Source organism: Bombus vancouverensis, chromosome 1 (genome assembly GCF_051014615.1).
Source record: "Bombus vancouverensis nearcticus chromosome 1, iyBomVanc1_principal, whole genome shotgun sequence".
Taxonomy (NCBI): Eukaryota; Metazoa; Arthropoda; class Insecta; order Hymenoptera; family Apidae; genus Bombus; species Bombus vancouverensis.
In genome coordinates, this window is record NC_134911.1 from 16,552,818 (window position 1) to 16,571,259 (window position 18,442).

An 18,442-nucleotide genomic window follows, 5' to 3' on the forward strand; every position below is an offset into this window, starting at 1 on the left:
AAAACAAAAAAAAAAGGAATAACTTAATTTACGTTATCACGCACAAAGCAATTTCCTCTTAAAGATCTTTCTGCTGGAGCCGTAATACCGATCGTTTCGTTGTAGGATATTTTGTAAGAAAATGGCATGCGAGTCAAAGATAGGTGAATGCGAAAGAAAAGGCGGTGTAAAAGGCAAGGGAAACGGCGTCGCGACGCCACCGAGCGGTGCTGCCACGACGCGAAGCGGTCGCCGGCCGTGATAACGCGTCGCCGGCACCGAGCGCGCGTTCGGTACAACTCGGCCGAGTTCGGCCCTCCTCGCGTACAGTTATGGCAAGGGAACGTCAGTCACTCTTCGGCGCTCGCGCGGAAGAGTCTGTACGCATTAGCCGTTGGGGATATCGTTGCTCCTTACGGAGTGTTAAATATCTCGTAGGTGTTTCTTCGTTGTTCATCCCCAGCGACGTGTATCTAGCTCGTGATCGTTGTGAGCGGCGCGATTGAGTACGGTGACACGACGCCACGTCCGCAAGTGTCGCGGGAAAAAAGCCGGTAGGTGACGGCCGAGCCGCGTGTGTCCTCGCCAAAGTGTATATGTACACGAGTTACCGGAGCAAAAAGAACGCGAGAGGAGGAAGACCAGTGAATATAGAACGTCGACAGTGGTTAGCTCCAATTTCGCGTCGTAGCGAGAACGAAAGAAAGAGATAGAGAGGTAAAGAACAGGAAAGGCAGAAGTAAGAGAGGAAAAGAAATCGACAGAGAGTATTGAACGATCGGAGCAAACGTATAACGAGTGAACAAGAGAGAGAAAGAGAGAGAGAGAGAGAGATTTTGGGAGTATAAAGCGAGAAGCCGAATGATTCGAACACATACCGGGTCGTGACTCGTGCCGGCGCTTTGACGTTTCGTCGTTCGTGGTTACAAGGTTCCTCGTCGTCACGTTCCACGTATGATGGATGCTGTCGCGCGTGTCTCGTGTACGCGACGCTATCAAGAACAGACAGAACGTCGATCTGCACAAGCAACGGCGTTGCAGTGAGTTGTTTCCTTCGCTGCAGAGATCGTGCAGTGCGTCGCGTGCCGCTTTCTTTTCGACGACTGTACCAACGCAGCACAGCGCCGTGGTGGCAGCAACAGTAGAACGCCGGTAGTGCAATCAGATATTCCACTCGCCGAGTATACGAGCCAATAGTGTTCGTTGGTGTTTGTGCGGGCGCGATTAGCCGGTCTTTCCCTCGTCTTGATCGACCACAGAAGTCATTTGTCTGTAAATCTCGCTTCTCTCGCTCCGTATCGGTCTCTGTCGGTCATCCTACTACGGTGACGTCGTAACCGTCGGTGCTTCTTCGATGATAAGCACGTGTGCGTGCCACTACCTGCTGCGTGTACGTGCGTGCGTTAGAATCGCGAGCCGCGTATCGGCGTGCAGTTAGTGACCGGGCTCCGTTACCATCTAAGTCCTGCGTATACGAATATAGCAAATCAGAGTTTTGTTGTTTGTTTATATCTTCTTGTTGGTTTCGTTTGGTTCGAAGAAGTCGGTTTCTTTTTTTGTGCCGAAGCCAGTTACGAACGGATCACCGGCGTAACCATGGATATCCTGCCGAGTGGGAACATATTTAGGGAGTTGCAAGATATACACGACACCGGATACTTTTCGGCCCAGCCATCGCTCGAGGATCATTGGCAACAGGTAAGAATGCTTCTACATTTGAATCCATACCACCTAGTAAATTCATTGTCGTGCCTTATAGATGTTAGTTACTACTTTCTCATTAAAATAGAACGGAATAATAAGTCAAAACCTAGCGTCTAGCGTTACATCGCGCGTACGAGCAAGTTCAAACAACGGCCGTGAATTTCGAACGCGAAAAGGCGCTTGTAACCTCGACCGCCATATTTGAATTTCTAACGGTCAACGTAGTAAGTAACGCGTGTCGTTGTCCATCGAGTTCACTGACGCACGTGAATTCAATTACACGCTAGATAACTTCGTCCGTTTCTTGCCCGTTTCTTGTCCGTATCTTTTAATACATTTGAAAATTTCAATAAATTCATTCATGAACAGTTATGTCGTTATCTCTTTTCGTAAAGTTCAAAATTACGACTAATCTCCGAGAAGTTTGATTTCTCTGGCCATTTTTTGGTCGGACTCCGTTTAAATCGATTATCGATATGCAGCGGGCTATTATGACGGGACGACCTTGAGCCGTGGTATTAGATCGGTGTGTACGTTCAGTGACGCGGCCGAGCGTACTATAGACGGCGCGTCCTGTTTGTTTACGAGTGTGCAATGACCTTCCAGTGGTCGGGGAAGGCAGGAGGGACGTACTTGTTCCCCATTCAATATCTCAGCCGGAGTACAACAGTTTCCTCGCTTCGTTAAAATAGTACGCGTGACGTCACTGGTAGCGCCGTAAGTTCGCGTTGCGTGTTGCTTTAACGGTTCGCTACCATCGCGATTCTCTGGAATTTCCAGCCTTTTTTTCCATCTTATTTTAGGTCACCGTCGTCGTACAGCTTGTTTTAAAATACACGTAAGAGAATGGAGAGAACGAAGATTCCATTAGTATTGGTTATAACTGTTTTTCTTAACGAATAAAACCAAGTTCAATATATATATATATATATTTCTCTAACGGAAGAAGTTTAAGTATTCTAATAATTAAAGAACTGTTTCATCAAACGCAAATAAACTATCGGCGATATTTCCTGATCTGTTGTCCATCCAAACGACTTTTTATTGGTGAATTAAAATTCTGAAAATTTCTGTAATATACATTAATATTAACTGAGCAACATATATACATACTTTTTAGCCTTTGCTTGATATTTCACACAAACTGTACACATGTCTCTCCTTCTCTCTCTCTCTCTCTCTCTCTATCTATCTATCTATCTATCTTTTTAGTTAAATGTCACGCATTTTAACCACAAAAATACGTGATGTATTATTTCTTATCGAAATCGATGTGCTATTCGGGGAAGTTTAAAAAAGTTTGCGAATCCTCTTTTCCTTTTAATTACCTTTCGTAATTTCGTACTTTCGATTTTATCTCTGGTCATTTAAGTAATACATTTTAATTGTCGTTTTTTTAATTACCGATGGCGTATTCGATGATTAGGTCGCGTGGTGAAATTTATGGCGAGGAAATCTCGGTTTGTCGCTTGGTATTCGACATTTGACCTGCGCAACATTGTTGGGTCGGGTCTAGTTTGGCGCGGTGCCTAATTGAACGTCTCGAAGGGTTTCCAACTGAAAACCGACCGGCACTTTAGTCGCTTTCTTTTCTTTCTCGTTAATTACCCGTACGATCGAGTGTTTTTATTATCGGCCAAGAAATACGTCACGCTAGCTAGCTAGGAGCAAGCAATATCGTCCTGTTTCCGAGATCGGCCACAGCTCCCTCATCGGGTCCCCGTTGTCCTCCTCAATTACGATCTTTCTGATTGCATTAATTTACCTCGTGTCTCGTTCCTTTTACCGCGACTTTATTCGCCTCGCTGCTGAAATCGAATTTGTCGGAAGTGGCCACTATTTTAAATGGAATTTCTCCGGCTTTCTACACTCCGCGGTATCTCTCGTGTTTGGAGAGTAAGCGAAACGTCGGCCAAAGAAAGAAATACCATCTATTTAATCATGCTCAGTCTCTTGGTCTCTGACTCTATTTTTGCGTCCGACAATACTCGAATAACTTCGGAGTTATTTCGCGTATCTACTTTATCGAACGAACGGAGAATAGGATGCATGTAGATTAGTTCGTTGTTCCAGCAGCTGATCTTATTACTCCTGGACCGTGTGTTTGTTCTTTCTAAAACCGGATTCGCGATCCTCCGTCGTTGTGCTATACGTAACTACTATCCGGTATAAAACTTGGTCTCATCGCGATATTTGCCGAAAGTAACGCTAGTTTTGTAACCAGCATTGGCACCGTTTTTACGAGGTACGCACTGATGTACATGGACAGTGTCATTCGATAGGCGAACAGATGGTTGGGTCACATCGACAACGCGACGGCGTCGGTCGCGTGGCCGATAATGCGATTCGACAGGTGCTCTGTTGTATATTCTTGCATTCCCAACTTTACACGATCCAGTTTCGCCAGCAATTATCGTCGTTGGCGAGGAAGCGAGGCTCTGACGCGCAACGCCGTCAGAACTGATGTAACTTGGCCGATTTTCGGCGTGAACCAGACGACCGAGGAATTTCGCGAAATAGCGCGAGATAGACGATAATGCTCGTCTGTGCGAAAATTCGATCGCGTCGCACTTCGAGAAGCTCGTCTGCTCGTTACAAACTCAGTTATACATGGATATTTTTCTGATTCGTTGATTTCGAGTTTCCTCGTAATTAACGTAAATTGCTTGCAATTATTATAAATTGTTACAAGATATCCGCTGTGTCGAACAAACATCAGGAGACACAAAGACGAGAAATGTTTGGTAGTTTTCCATCGTGGAATTGGATTAAGAGATGAAACGCAACATCGATCGAGTTGTTGGTATTTGAATACCTTTTTTAAGCGATAATTCCTAGAATGCTGCCAATTAATGTAACTAATTACGATAATTGTCCAAGCCAACAATGATGAGCGGGGAAAAAAGGAATTGATGTTAAAAATAGCCAGTGTAAGGTGTCAAGCGACCTTGTTGAAGTTTCCTTTCATCTAACACCTGATGCAATTACTGAAATACATCCTACGTATCAAGTCACGATGAATTATTCATTCCCGATACGCTAAGCGGATCCTGAGGCCTCTAATATGCGTATGCTCGTTTATGAACCAACCAACCATTCTCCCTCCGCTTCTACTCGCGAAACGGAAAATATTTTTTCGTAAATAATTCAGCAGATTGAATAATTGATCGTTAGGCGGATCGCGTGCATCGCCGTGCGTACAAATATTTTCACTGCAGCAACATTGCTCTCGCTTCCTCGATTAATACGGGATACGATATTGTCATGCGTGAATCAAAATCGCGAATTAAAATTTCCTGCCGGATAGCAGTTGCGCTTGTAATATTTTCGATTGAATTTTGCCTCGTTTCGAATTGCCTTGATTCGATCTCGTTGTAAATCGCAATTGAACGTAACTTTTTCGCTCTCTCTTTCTCCCTTTTTCCTATAAATGTACCTTTTTCATTTCGCTGCCATGATACGCATCGAGTTGGTCACGTCGTCCGATATGCACCAACATCCATTGGTTTTTCCTCGTCTCGTACTCACTTGTTTACCGACGTGTACACAATATCGTCGCCTACAAAACGATGTTGTGTTGCTAGTGAGCTTCGTGTTTTACGACACACGCGTGAAAGCTCGAACGATTCACGCGAGAACCGCGGCGGACCGCGAGCCACAGAACTTTTGCTCGCATGAATTATACGCTCGTGACAGCCGCTGCGCGGCATCGGTGATATTTTTGTTTTCTCCTTATACATAGGTTGGAGCTTCCACTTCGTGTCGCGTATTACGACACACTCGACTCAACGTGATATTTTACGGCGTGTGTATCGGTATACGTACGTTTCACAATTCTGCCATGTGTCGTGTGCATTGCCGACGACAATCTCGCTCCGTTTCTCTTTTCCATTCCCTCCACCCCTTTGATTCTGTTCCTCCTCGTCCTTTGGTCGCATTCGCTTATCTATCGAGAATTTCGTGAGAGTTTCTTTTGCACGACTTTCACCCGGACGTGTATCGCTTCCCTCGCGAGCTTCGAATTTTATAGACAAGCGCATAAATAACCGAGCGCTGCGCTGGTAGCATTGCTGCACGTGCGAGATTGAAAATTTGTTGGATTTCCTCTCGAATTATTGTGAACGTTGAATAGACGGAGGAGCGTATCGAGGAAGATATTCGTGTAACTCTATGCGTCGCGTGCTTTGCTATGTGATAAACATTCCAGTGAATCATCGCGATTGTCGTTTGCGCGATATATCTCCCTTACTTCAATAATTCTCCGTTGAAATGGAAGGAATCATTCTTGCCATTTTCTTGTTTTGCCGCATTTTATAGATGTATTTTCCAAGTTGGAAGGTATGCGGATGATTCATTATCTCTCTGAAATCACGAACGCACGATGCCGGTCGTAACGAGGAATACAGGACGCGCGTCCTCGTGTGTGATGTGTTTTTTAACAAGGCACGAGGACTCGGAACGCATGAAAATCAGTGAAATATTCGACATGCTTCGCAGGTGCACATTACAGGATCACACGGTAATACTGTAATGAGCAACGCTTCAGAGATTCATTAATTGTATATCTCATCGCGGCTTCTTCTATTTTTACACAGCATTTAATACGGTTTCGATTTTTCCGAGCAGTCGGTAATTGCGAGAAACCTGAGGTGGTCGAGTCGCTTTCCCACTGGCTGCTCGCGATCCGTGTTTTCATCGTGAAAGCTCGAACGATAAGGTAGACGATGCGACCGTATCGAGACAACAAGGAAATAACTCTGCATATTTATTTCCCGCTTATCGTCCGAGCGAAATTCGAAAACTGGGTACGCGCGTACGCGGCTGCACACCTATATATATATATATATATATACATATATATTTTTTTTAAATAGAAAGTACCGAGATCCCCGAACGAAATGGAACGATATGCGAGTCGGTTTCATCGGTAAACAGTAGATTTTCCAAACGCGTTCCCGTTTGGATGAGGACCGGGAGTTTCGTAATACTTCGCACTCTTTCACCGTGATTTTCTCTTGATTCTCTCGGTGACTCTCGTGCGCGCGATATATTCCCGAACGCATAGAGAAAAGAGCAAATCTCCGAGCGGCTTTAAACGGCACACGACTGAGTGACTTGACCGAGTGTCGGTGTATACCGATACTCCTCTTGCAGCGTCTCCTCTGTTCCGTTCCTCTTGTTGGCATTGAAATAAGAATATCCGAACGCACAAAGGCGTTTTGGGTGAATGGGCCTGACGTAACTCTTTTGTCTCGAACACGGGCCGTTGGTACGCGAGTCTGTCCCGTTCGTATTCCAACCCCACCGCCCCCGTTTCCACCCTCGATCTCTCTTTCCCCTCTCCCTCTCCCCTCCCTTTAGGCCGCCGATGCGCGCAATGGGACGAGAAACAATGGTTTTCCCGGTACAATGGCTCGCAATGTGAGTGATGCGAAAGATGCCATTGTAGCCGTGGCTACGGAACGTGGCATTGTTAACCTTCGATGGCGCAACCTTCTTTTCTAACCACGCTAGCTGCTGCGTTTTCTTCGAGCTCGGTGTCGCTTGCCAAACTATCGTAATTTCTACGCTCCGCGCTATCGTTGCTGTTTGATAATCGATTCGAGGAACTGCGCGAGTTACCACCAGTCGATTCAATATCTCTTCCAAGTCTACCGTATTTCCCTGGGTCGTGTAACCACACACGTTGGTTATCGAACAAACTCGATCGGCTGAAAAATTCGGTAGAAGCTTTACACCGTTTAGTCGCGAACGAACGTTCCCAGAGGGTCGGGCAAAATCTGCCTACCTACTCGCGATGCATGGGAAATATCGATGCGTCCCGTGAAAACCTCGAACGCAGGATGTTCTCGCGGTAGTTACGGTACAATCGCGCTTATCCCTCGTTCCTGTTCCGTTTCGTGGGGGACACGGTACGAGCGCGTTTCGTTTCAAACGAAGAGACTCGGGATAAAGCGAACCACGGTGGTTTATTTCTGAGTTTCTGTCGGTGCGCTCACTGCGATGGCACGCCACGCATTTCGCCGTTTCTCTCGCGTACCAGAATGGATCCTGTCGCTCGCGGTCGTGTTTGCGTCCCGCGACTTCTCGAGTTCGTCCTCGTTAAATCTCATTAACGCCGTGGCGCTAGGCGAGAACACCGAGTTAAAGCATTTATCAATTCGGTCAGCCTGTGTTCCCCTAATTTTATTGCGGGTCACCACAGAGTTAATCGAACTCCACCTACATAACTTATTACCGCGACGGTACGACGTTGGTAGATGCGTTGCACGATATCCGGAGTAAACGACGAAGAGAAAGGGAGTAAAATGTCGTGGCGAGACGAGAGGGAACAGGAGAGATTTGTTCGCGTTTAATCTTGCGATCCGGGTCGCGGGGGTCAGCTACGAAGTGCTGGAAACCGGAAACGCGGTAAGGGAATCGCGCGTATACGGGACAAGTACGAGAGTTTGTTTGTAGAGAGTAGATAGCAATGGAGGAGAAAGAGACAAGAGAAACGCTTGGGAAAGCCGACAGAAAAAGGCGACACAGCCGATCAAACCGGTCGGCATACACATGGTACACGTAGTAGACCAGACGTTGTGGAAGGACGTTGGCCGCGTCTCGGAAATCTACGCCTCGTGTTTCTGATCGAGATGCTGCGAGGCTTTGCGTAACTCGCGGTATCCTCCAAGGCGGGGTGAACGTACGGAACTCGTATCTTCGATGACCGAACTTCTATTCGGGACGAAGGAAACAAATGAAAGTTGTAACATTCGCTTTAACATTTAAATCGAATAATTTCGATAAGGTGATTCATGTTGTGGGTGAATGACAGTGAACGTACAAAATTTAATGGATGGTGGAAGTACCGTGCATTGTCTGGCCATTCTGATTCATCGAGCTTATCGTTATTAGTATATCAGACGCAATGATACAAAACGGCTGACTAGGAGACAAGCGCAGTCTCGTCGCGTGTTAATAGTTGACCATTTTGTGTCGAAGGCACAATCGGTCGAGGAAAATTTGCGTAGATAGTCACGGTCGAATTAACGTGCTTTGCGTGAACCGGCGCTTGTATCGAACTGCTGCAAGCTAAATCAACGGGGACAAGGGTGGAAGAGCGGAAAGAGGGCGGCAGCAGAGGACTGGGGCTACAAAACCGAAGAGAGAAACAAAGGACCGATAAAAACAAATTGGTCTTCCTCTCCTCGCCCCTTTATCCGTCATTCGGTCCGTCGGTTTGATCGGTCAGACAAATTTTGTGGCCGTTTTGTTCGACGTGCGCGTACATTTGCGGGGAAAAGACATATAATCCTATTAAAATTTATCAAAGCCCTTGCTCGAAATGTTCGATATTAGCGCATCAGTAGAAATGTGAGAAAAACGAAGCGATAAAAAAAATATATTCTCTCGATTACCGATTACTCGCTTGTCGTCGAATGGTGCGATAAATTATCGAGTCTTAATTACGTCTCTTAGATAAAAAAAGCTGCTTCCGATAAAGCCATGATAAAGCTGGTAAAACGTTCTCGTCTCGTTCGTGCCTTCCTTCTGTTTGGTTAATAAATTTTCGAAGCTCGCGTAATGCAGTCATCGACGCGATGAGTTAGTAAGTGCGATTTATTGTTTTGATCAATTAAGATTGGTCTTTGAAGAAAACAAAGAAGACAATTAGATAAGATAGCGTGACAACCAAGGCGATTACCTTTACTTTCCATGTTTATATATCTCCTTTCTTTAGTTGTAATATCGCTCGTCTCGTTATAAACCGATGTTTTAGTTTTTTTATAGCTTCTTAACCCGACTCGTTAAGCCACTTGCATGGTTGCGTTGTTAGCCGCATGTAATCAATCGTAGCGGAGATTTCTGTGGAAAAGCTATCCATTCCTTCTGTAGCTGGAAAGCAGTGCATCGTGCACAGTGGTCACGATCATTGCCTTGCCGTGTTCTATTGTTATATTGTTCCAGCCTCAATGTTCTCTTACGCATCGAACGGTAGACAACAATAGCGCGTGACAATCCCGCATACAGGACTCTCATCGTTTTATAGTTATTTTTTAACGTTTGCTTCGTCGACATTTAAACCTGTTGACAGCTGTTGATCGTTATAAACGTTGGAAACGTTGGCGCGGCTGTATCGTCCGCGATAAAACGTGCCGCGATCGATGCTCAGGAATTTTCGGGATCTTACGTCAACGTGTACTCGAAGTGATAAAATTTGTAGACGAATGCCATCGGAGACGTTCTCGGACAATTACCGTGGACTGGCTTGTAAAACAAATCGAGGTTGAAGTAATTATTTTTGAAAACGTTGACGTTTTCATTCCTCGTTGAAGGTCTTCCTCGTTTGATTTGCAACGTGCAAATATCGTGATTCCACAGCGAGCGTTAAGACACGCGTTTTAAATAAAAATGGAAATATCGGGTAGCGCGTGTAAGTAAACGTTATTAGAATCACTCTGTTACTCGATTAGCTGTTGGTTGCAAATTGCCCCTGAAAACAACACCAGTTAGACGCGCTGGCTTTACGGACAATGCATTAAAACTGATATGATTTTCAGTTTCTATTCTTTCCTTTTTTTTCTTGCCTAGTCCTGAAAAGTCAACCATTTAGCTAATATCCAAACAGAAGAAACGTAAAGAGCCGCTCAATTTCTGAGGATGGTGTACAATTTCTTGTTTACCCAAGCTACCCCACGTTAAAATTCTCGATTTCGGGGAATGTAACAGATGGTGTTTTCTAAAGGGCACGTTGTCTGGGACAATGCTTGACTTTCCAAAGCCCCATAGGGAGCGAAACATTACAAGTTAAACATTTACCGTTTTGCATGCAGCCAGGATTAGGGGATCAAAAATTTCGGATACGATAACGTTAGGTGAAATATCGAGGACTTATGATCGAAACGCGACATAGTAGCTGAAATGAAATTTTCCACGAGCCAGAAAAGAAGTGAACGCGCACTCGTCACAGTGAAATTGCGCAATTGCTGCAACGCAATAGAATGCCCGGTGCAGAACATATGCGCTCGCAGTTGCAGCGTGATGATGTTCAGCTTCGGAACATGTCAGATGGTCTTTGTTTGTTTACAGGACGACACGGTAAAGTTATTCTTAGAGCTCGGAGAACAGCGACTCGTCTAACTTTAGAATGGCGCTTTCGGGCCGTGTTTCTAAACGCGTCGTTTGCGAGTCTAGGCGGAATAATTGAAATTTCCCACGGATAACGTCCCCTGAGTTATCGAGCATGAAACATGTTCGAGGGTGTTTGGTTCATTGAAAAAAGAGAGGGAAATTTAAAACAGAAAACCGTGATGAACCTTTTACTCGCTGCTATACGTTGTTATTTCGTTGGTTACTCGGTTCTTGTTAATTCAAGGGCACTTTTTCCCTCGTAATTTCCCAAGTATTAACTACCAAAACGTCGTCAAGACTAATTGGATATCTGCTCCCGGTGATAAATGGAAGACGTGGCCGTGTTTTAAATTTGACCTTAACAGAGACACCTGTATGCCGGTGAACCTTTTTTCCAATTAGACGGGAAGCTTCGACGAGGTACTCGTAGTTGTCGCTAATTTTAGTTTCGAACGTCGATTCGTTTGGATTAAATGGATCCGTTTAATAAGCTTGAAAGACACGTTTCTATATGTATTTCAGCATCATAATCATTTTTTTTCTCTTCGTTCCGCTTGCCGCGACCGGATGTTCCCTTATAATCCGCGACGACACGATTTCACGATAAATTTGCCATCGAGAATCGATTCGAGCGGACGCATCGATAACTTGGATGGCGCGTCGAGCCGAGTGAAAATATAAATAGGAAGATGCCAGGGTACGAAACGAGCGATACCATAGCGATTTGATTGATGGACCGTGCTACGCGTAACTGGTATGATTGATAGACTCGTCTACGCAACTAGTACGTTTACCCCGAATTTTTATGATTCATTGATAAGCATTCCGGTATACGGCGTGACCGATCGATAAAACTGTTTAATTCGCACTGGATGAATCAGCATCGAGTAATCATCTTCGCTCGAATACCGTTTATTGCAGCTGCGAGTGGTCTGTATTTTACGCGAAAAAAGTCGCCGTACAAACAGTTACGCTATTTTCACGATACATAATATGTAGTCGCTCCTAATGGATGACTCAAACGCAATGACTATATCGTATAGTATCTTCTTTACTTTCGTAGCTGTTATTTTTACTTTCGTTGCGTAACCTGTCGAAACTCGATTCAATGTAATATCAAGATCATGAATATTGATGCGCCGCGACGACCGATATTTAGATTCCAGGAAATTTCGCTCGGCTGCCGGGATTAAAATCCCTCCCTCTGTTCTTTCCCTCTTCTATTCTCTTCTAGTTCTTCCCCCGATTTTCTCCGCTATCTCGCCCTCTATCTCAGTTTTATCCATCTTTGTCGCACCGGTTAAGCGGATCCACAGCGACATTTGCATCGATCTTACTCGCGAAATTTCGTCGTCGATCGGCCGGTAAGCGGATCGACGTGAAAATCCAGACGTCAAACGACAAACACGTCAGGAGAGAGGGTGAAAGAGAGAGGTAGGTGGTTGGCTTGATCGTTAGTCTCGTCTTAAGCTGTACAGAGGAACGTAACGGCGTTCTCACGGCCGGAAGCGAAACGATAAGTCGGCTGCTCGTTCAGCCAGCCAACCAGCCACGCCGTTAACAACTGGCAGACACGCGTTAATGGGTTTCAGCTCTGTAAATACATTAAGGTTGCTCGTCGCGCCGTGAATCGTCGTTACAACGCCGTGCACGCATTCCGTTCGTAGATTCGCCGGCCGTGTATCCTGTCGTCGCGAAAAAGATCGACGGTCGTCCTGGAAATTTCAAAAATTCTCGATCCGACCAGGACGTCTAAAAATTACACGCCGACCAGAGCAGCAATTTTTCTTCCGCGTCGCGACAGCTGTACCGGTAAACGCACGGCATACGTTTTACCCTCTCCTCCTCAAGATGTATTACTAGATATATTCGAGCTTTGAGTTGGCCGCGTATCTCCTTGCGGGAATAAATATAAAAGATGGAGTGTTTGCTTATTCCACAAACGGATTGTGTAAGATTCCAAGTGTTAGCTAAGAGACATTGACTCAAATTATATTAAGGAACCACTTCGAAATCGTATATTGACACTAGCTTGACAGCGCCATTGATTAATTCGATGTTTGAACGGTTGTGCCGATTTCGTTGTTTTATTCGCGGGTGTTTCTAGGAAAACCATACTTCGTTTACTCTGCATATACAACGCGGTTTGTTCTTTACGATGACTCGCTTTTGATTCGCCATCTGTTGGGTTTAACGAATATTTGTAGAACATTATTGCGTTAATTGTTACTCGGTAGTAAACGGCCATGAGTTGAATGAACTTAATTGTAGCAGTTCATTATCGCTCTACATTCACCGACTGCAACGTGGTCTCGCCCACGCGTAGATTTTTACTGAACGAAAAAGAAGTTTAGAATTTTCGGTGCAGCATCTGTTAGCAATATTCCATGGCTGGGCATGAAACCTTTTTAACTGTTGGCCGTATAAAAAATATGGTCGGCAGGAGAAAGCCTGACGGAATACATATTTCAAAGTTGTCTAAATATCTGTGCGAGTGATCTATTATTCTCTTCCTATGATCGTTGAGTGTTCCCACAGAAGGAGTCCAGTCAGTACGACGATCCGGCTCGAAATAATTGCCAATAAATTTGTTTTTCGATCGGGTTGAATTCGAGCTACTTAATCCATTAACCTTAAATCGACTGCGAGCGATCTAACGAGTCATCGCGTCACGTAACAACACTTGTTTACATCAACATGGTGGACGCAGGGAAAACTCGATCCGGCTGATCGATTTCGTATCCAATACTTGAATTTCCGTGGCGGCCACGTAGTCGACGTTGATTGGCCGACTGATGCGGTGTATGAGCGCCACTGGCCGCTCTCGAGCCATGCCACTGCGTTGTAACGGAGCATCATTGATGTTAATGAGCTAGATTGGAAAGCTGTCCTGCGTTTGAAAGTTATTGAGCTCGGAACGATCGGCTACCTCTTCTCTTATGCGTGCATAGCGATGGCGATGGCGACGGCTATGATGCCGCCGCACCAGTGATAGTGGTGGTGGCGATGCTACGTCGAAGACTCACGATCTGTACATGTGCACGCATATTATACGAGCGTGTACACACGCCCGGAGAAGCGTAATTTCATGAATGAAATCTGAATAAATCAGCGTGCCGTGTTATTACGGGGCGTAGCGCGCTCGATAAATCTCGCTAATAAACAGTGACGGCGAGCGAGGAGCCGGACGATGGTGACGATCGCAGAAGACCCGCTCTTTCCTAGTCTTTGCGAAAAAACATGCAACTAGCTTCATCTTTCCTATTATCGCTGAAAAAACGCATTTGCCAATTACGCGGTCCGAGAGTCAATACGTGAACGTCATACACGACACCAATGATGTAGTATGACTCTTAAATGTTTGCGCCCTGACTGTTATTTCGACGCACGGTAGAACATATTGATTTTCTATTTCAATTTTAGATTTTTGATGAATTGTTTCGTATATTGTGGAAAGTGAAGAAAGAATTCGTTTCTTATAATTTGAGAGCCACTGGTTTGCGTGTACTTAGCTAACGCAAACAACACATTTGTCGAAGCATTATTGGATCGATCTTGTCGCGCCGCAATTCAGTCGAGCCTCGATGTCCTGGAACGATCCTGCGTAACCAGTTCCACTATACGATCGCGCGCACGTAGCAATGATTTCTCTTGTCACGCGAGATGATGGACAGCATTGTGGACTTACAACTACGAGACGAGTCTGGATATCGTGTTAAACCGTTCGACAACAGTCTCGTGCCCGGTTAGATATCGTGTCGGTGACTCGTCCCGGAGAATAAATTAAGTTTCACCAGAATCTATTAATATTTCATAAGCGCTGGCCAAATTGGGTGAAACTCGGATGAGTAATCGTTGGTCCGCTCGTGACGGTGAGGAAGTATCGACGTTGCGCGTTCGCGAGAGAAGCTATTGGCGCGAGTATCTTTCTCAGGTGTGCTCCGATACCATCTTTAAATTCGTAATTGTCGTGTTTCGCAGTTGGTCAGCTCCTTTTGCGTGCATCGTTGCGTAGGCTCGTCTCGTTGATACACGATACACAGCTTCGAACAGAATCGACGGACGATTATTTACGTTCGCGTTGCTTTCGCGAAAAGAAAGAGGAAATTTATTGTTCCGTGTATGCCACTTTCGCCGTCTGCTTGTGGTACAGATGGTAGGTGTTAAGCAGACTGATGGCGTTACCAATCCGAACGTTGGATTTACTCGGGATGTTATTTATAACTGGCGCGATACGCGAAACCGATCGTTAAGCGAATTCCAGTTCGCGCGTATCTCCGGGCCGATTTTCGGTCGACTTCTTTCTCCCTGGCAATTTCACCGGAGATATAGAAAATAGGATTGCCGGGAAGAAGGTTGTGCGCTTCGCGATTATCCTCGTTATTTTCAACGGTCGAGCACTTACGCGATGTTCCACCGCGTGGTTCGCGTTATCGAGGTCGAACGTCATTTCTTCGAATGGCTTCGATTTTTCCCATCAGAAGTTACGTCGTTACGAGATACGAACCGAAGCACACGGTTCGCGTGTATTGGTGAGCGCAGCAATGGCTGCAGACCGATGGATAGAGTGGCTGGAATCGAAACGAGAAGTTGGAAAACAGATATTGATCGCTTCCCGTGTGTACAATTCGCGAGTACTACGAGCCGGGCCCGTACACGTGCGCGTTTTCAATGACGTAAGGATTTTCCGGCGTGCATCGCGAGCCAGCCGCCACGCTGAATCGATTCTTTCCGTGCTTGTTACACCGGCGAATGAAACTAAAGGAGGATAGGCAAGGGCGAGCACTAGAGCTTTACGCAGCAACGATTTCTCAATGCGACTTGGAGTAGTTTCGTCGGTCGGCGTAACCATTTGGCAAACGAGGCACGTAACATGTCGGTACGAATTCAATTCCGTAGATTCATCAATGAAACGATGCCTCGTACGAAGTTTAATTTGTACAATAAAATCATTCACGATAGAAAAGGTGAATTCTACATACGAGACTCGTTTTATCCCGGAGCGCGAGTTCTCCTAAAATGGAAACAGCCAGGAAACAACCGCCGCGCTGTCGAGAGACAAAACAGCTGTAAGTGCCGTAATGCGAGAGGGAAAGCACTCGAGGTTTAGTTATCGTGCGCACGACGCGCTGTTGGGCTTGAAACACGACGAGCGTGCGTGCACCCGTTGTATCGTTATCCCTTTCGAAATTCGATACAACCGAGATATCGATATCGGCAAGCGTGGTAGAATGCTTTCGTTGTAACGCACAGCTATCTCCTCGTTACCGCGTTGCATCTTTACTACACCGAAATTATCGTGAAAAGGCCTTTACTTTACACGTTCTTATTTGGAGTATACGTGCACAAGATACGCGAATTATACGTATCGTTAGCTTATACGTATATAAGCTGACGATAAAGAGAGAAACGCGCGAGCAGTAGGACGTCAGCCATTTTACGATCCAGTGATTTAACAAGTTGCATTCCCCGCGGATATTCCGGTATACAGGTTCACGGTATTAATTAATTCGAAAAGGTCGCTATAGGCTTGTTGGGTCAGACCTATTATGAGGTAATTCGCTGTCGCGCCGACTGATCGCGTGATACGCCGCTCTCCATCGCTCTTCCTGGCTGTCCTTCTATTGACACCGTATCCTGGGACCGCTGAATGCTTCGCAGTGATATCGTAATCGACGCATCGATGGAAACTGTAAATTACGATCAGGTTGCGACGATTCGGAGTAATTATTAACTAAGTCTAAAACTGAAGTAACTTGATTTAACCTCACTTGGTGTTCGAAATGTATTAAATCCAAATTTATCAAAATTTATCCTGTTAAATACATAGAATTTCAAGTTCATGATTTACATTAAACCTTACTAAAACTAAATTTAAAAAAAATGAACCTCACTACTTTTTAGCGGGTGCGTATGTCTTTCAATTATGTGACGATAAAATTTTTCGATCAACCCGATATAAGTAACATAATAATAATAATAATAATAATAACAATGATAATAACCATAACAATGATAAGAATGATAACGATGATAACAATTATAAGAATGATAGTAATGACAACAGTGATAAGAATGATAATGATAATGATAATAATGATAAGGGTGATAATGATAACAATGATAAGAGTGATAAGAATGATAACGATGATCATAACCACGATAAAAATGATAACGATGGTGATAACCACGATAAGAATGATAACGATGATGATAGCAGCGATAAGAATGATAACGACGATGATAAGAAAGATAACAGCGATAAGAATGATAACAATGATAACAGTGATAACATTGATAAGGGCGATAACACTGACAACAGGGGTAAGAATAATAACAGTGATAAGGACGACAAGAATGGTAAGGGTGATAGGAATGATAGGAATGATAGGAATGATAGGAATGATAGGAATGATAGGAATGATAGGAATGATAGGAATGATAGGAATGATATGAGTGATAGGAATGATAGGAATAATAGGAATGATATGAGTGATAGGAATGATAGGAATGATAAGAATGATAGGAATGATAGGAATGATAGGAATGATAGGAATGATAGGAATGATAGGAATGATGGGAATGATGGGAATGATGGGAATGATGAGAATGATGGAAATGATGGAAATGATAGGAATGATAGGAATGATGGGAACGATGGGAACGATGGGAACGATGGGAACGATGGGAATGATGGGAACGATAAGAATGATAGGAATGATAATAATAACTCTCAACTATGAAGATTTACAGTATGAACGCTAATTCTGTGAATGTTCATAGGCAAGTTTGCGCCGTTTTTATTCTTTCAAAGAAAATCAAATTGATCGTTTTATCTGAAATTTGTATCAATCAATCTCGAATTTATTGTTATTTTTTGTTATTATTGTTATTATATTTATTATATTATTATATTTATTGTTATTACATTTTTGATTATCTTCTGATTTTCTTCTATCTATTTGGTATATTCCTTTTCCTTCTTTTTTTCTTTTTTGTCACACTTGATTGTTCCACTGTTGTTATTAATTCTTTCAGCATCGATGATTATTTGAACTCTGTAGAAATTCCTTTTTGATCTGTTATTAACGATAGAAACATAGTTCTTCTGACTCTTTAGCGAAAAATATGTAGTGCATTAAAATCAGGATTAAAATAAAAACATTTATTACTTAATTAATTAGTAATTTGTTAAAGTACAGTGTTGCGTATGTCGAACGTGAAAGGTTAACATATTCTTCCAGTGCTTCTATATACAGTCCCGTTCGAAGGAACAAGCATTTTTATCGTCAAAGAGTGCAGCAAAAATCTATACAAATTACGTATCACGTCTTTAAGGGAAGATGCGAAACCTGTCTTCGTTAGAAACTTTACATGTAACTCATATAAAATACGTATTACTGTGGAATAACTAACCGATCAAATGTTCGATAACAGACAATTTCTCTAATAAAATTACATCATCCTTTATAAGCCACGATTTGACGATTCAAATATGCATACATAATAATAATAATAATGATAACAATGATAACAATATTTCTTCGTTATGGTCTTCGGAACGGCATTCAGTACAAGTATTAATTATACAAATCGATAACAAACAACGGGAAAATCTTTAAATTACCCGTGGCATAGATTACGC

At 43.9% G+C, this 18,442-nt stretch overlaps 1 protein-coding gene across 4 annotated transcripts in view; it reads left to right on the forward strand.

The window, feature by feature from the left end:
• The first annotated feature begins 316 nt into the window (after positions 1-316).
• LOC117153556 (Krueppel-like factor 6) overlaps positions 317-18,442 on the forward strand; it is a 276,239-nt gene continuing 258,113 nt past the window's right edge. For 2 of the 4 annotated variants that reach the window (XM_076621345.1, XM_076621347.1), the window contains exon 1: positions 317-1,677. Coding sequence is in view for 2 of the 4 variants with exons in the window: in XM_033327718.2 (XP_033183609.1) it covers positions 1,576-1,677 (102 nt within the window). In the remaining 2 variants the exon portion in view is untranslated. The remainder of the gene's footprint in view (positions 1,678-18,442) is intronic. The other 2 variants (XM_033327718.2, XM_076621354.1) reach the window with 1 other exon arrangement.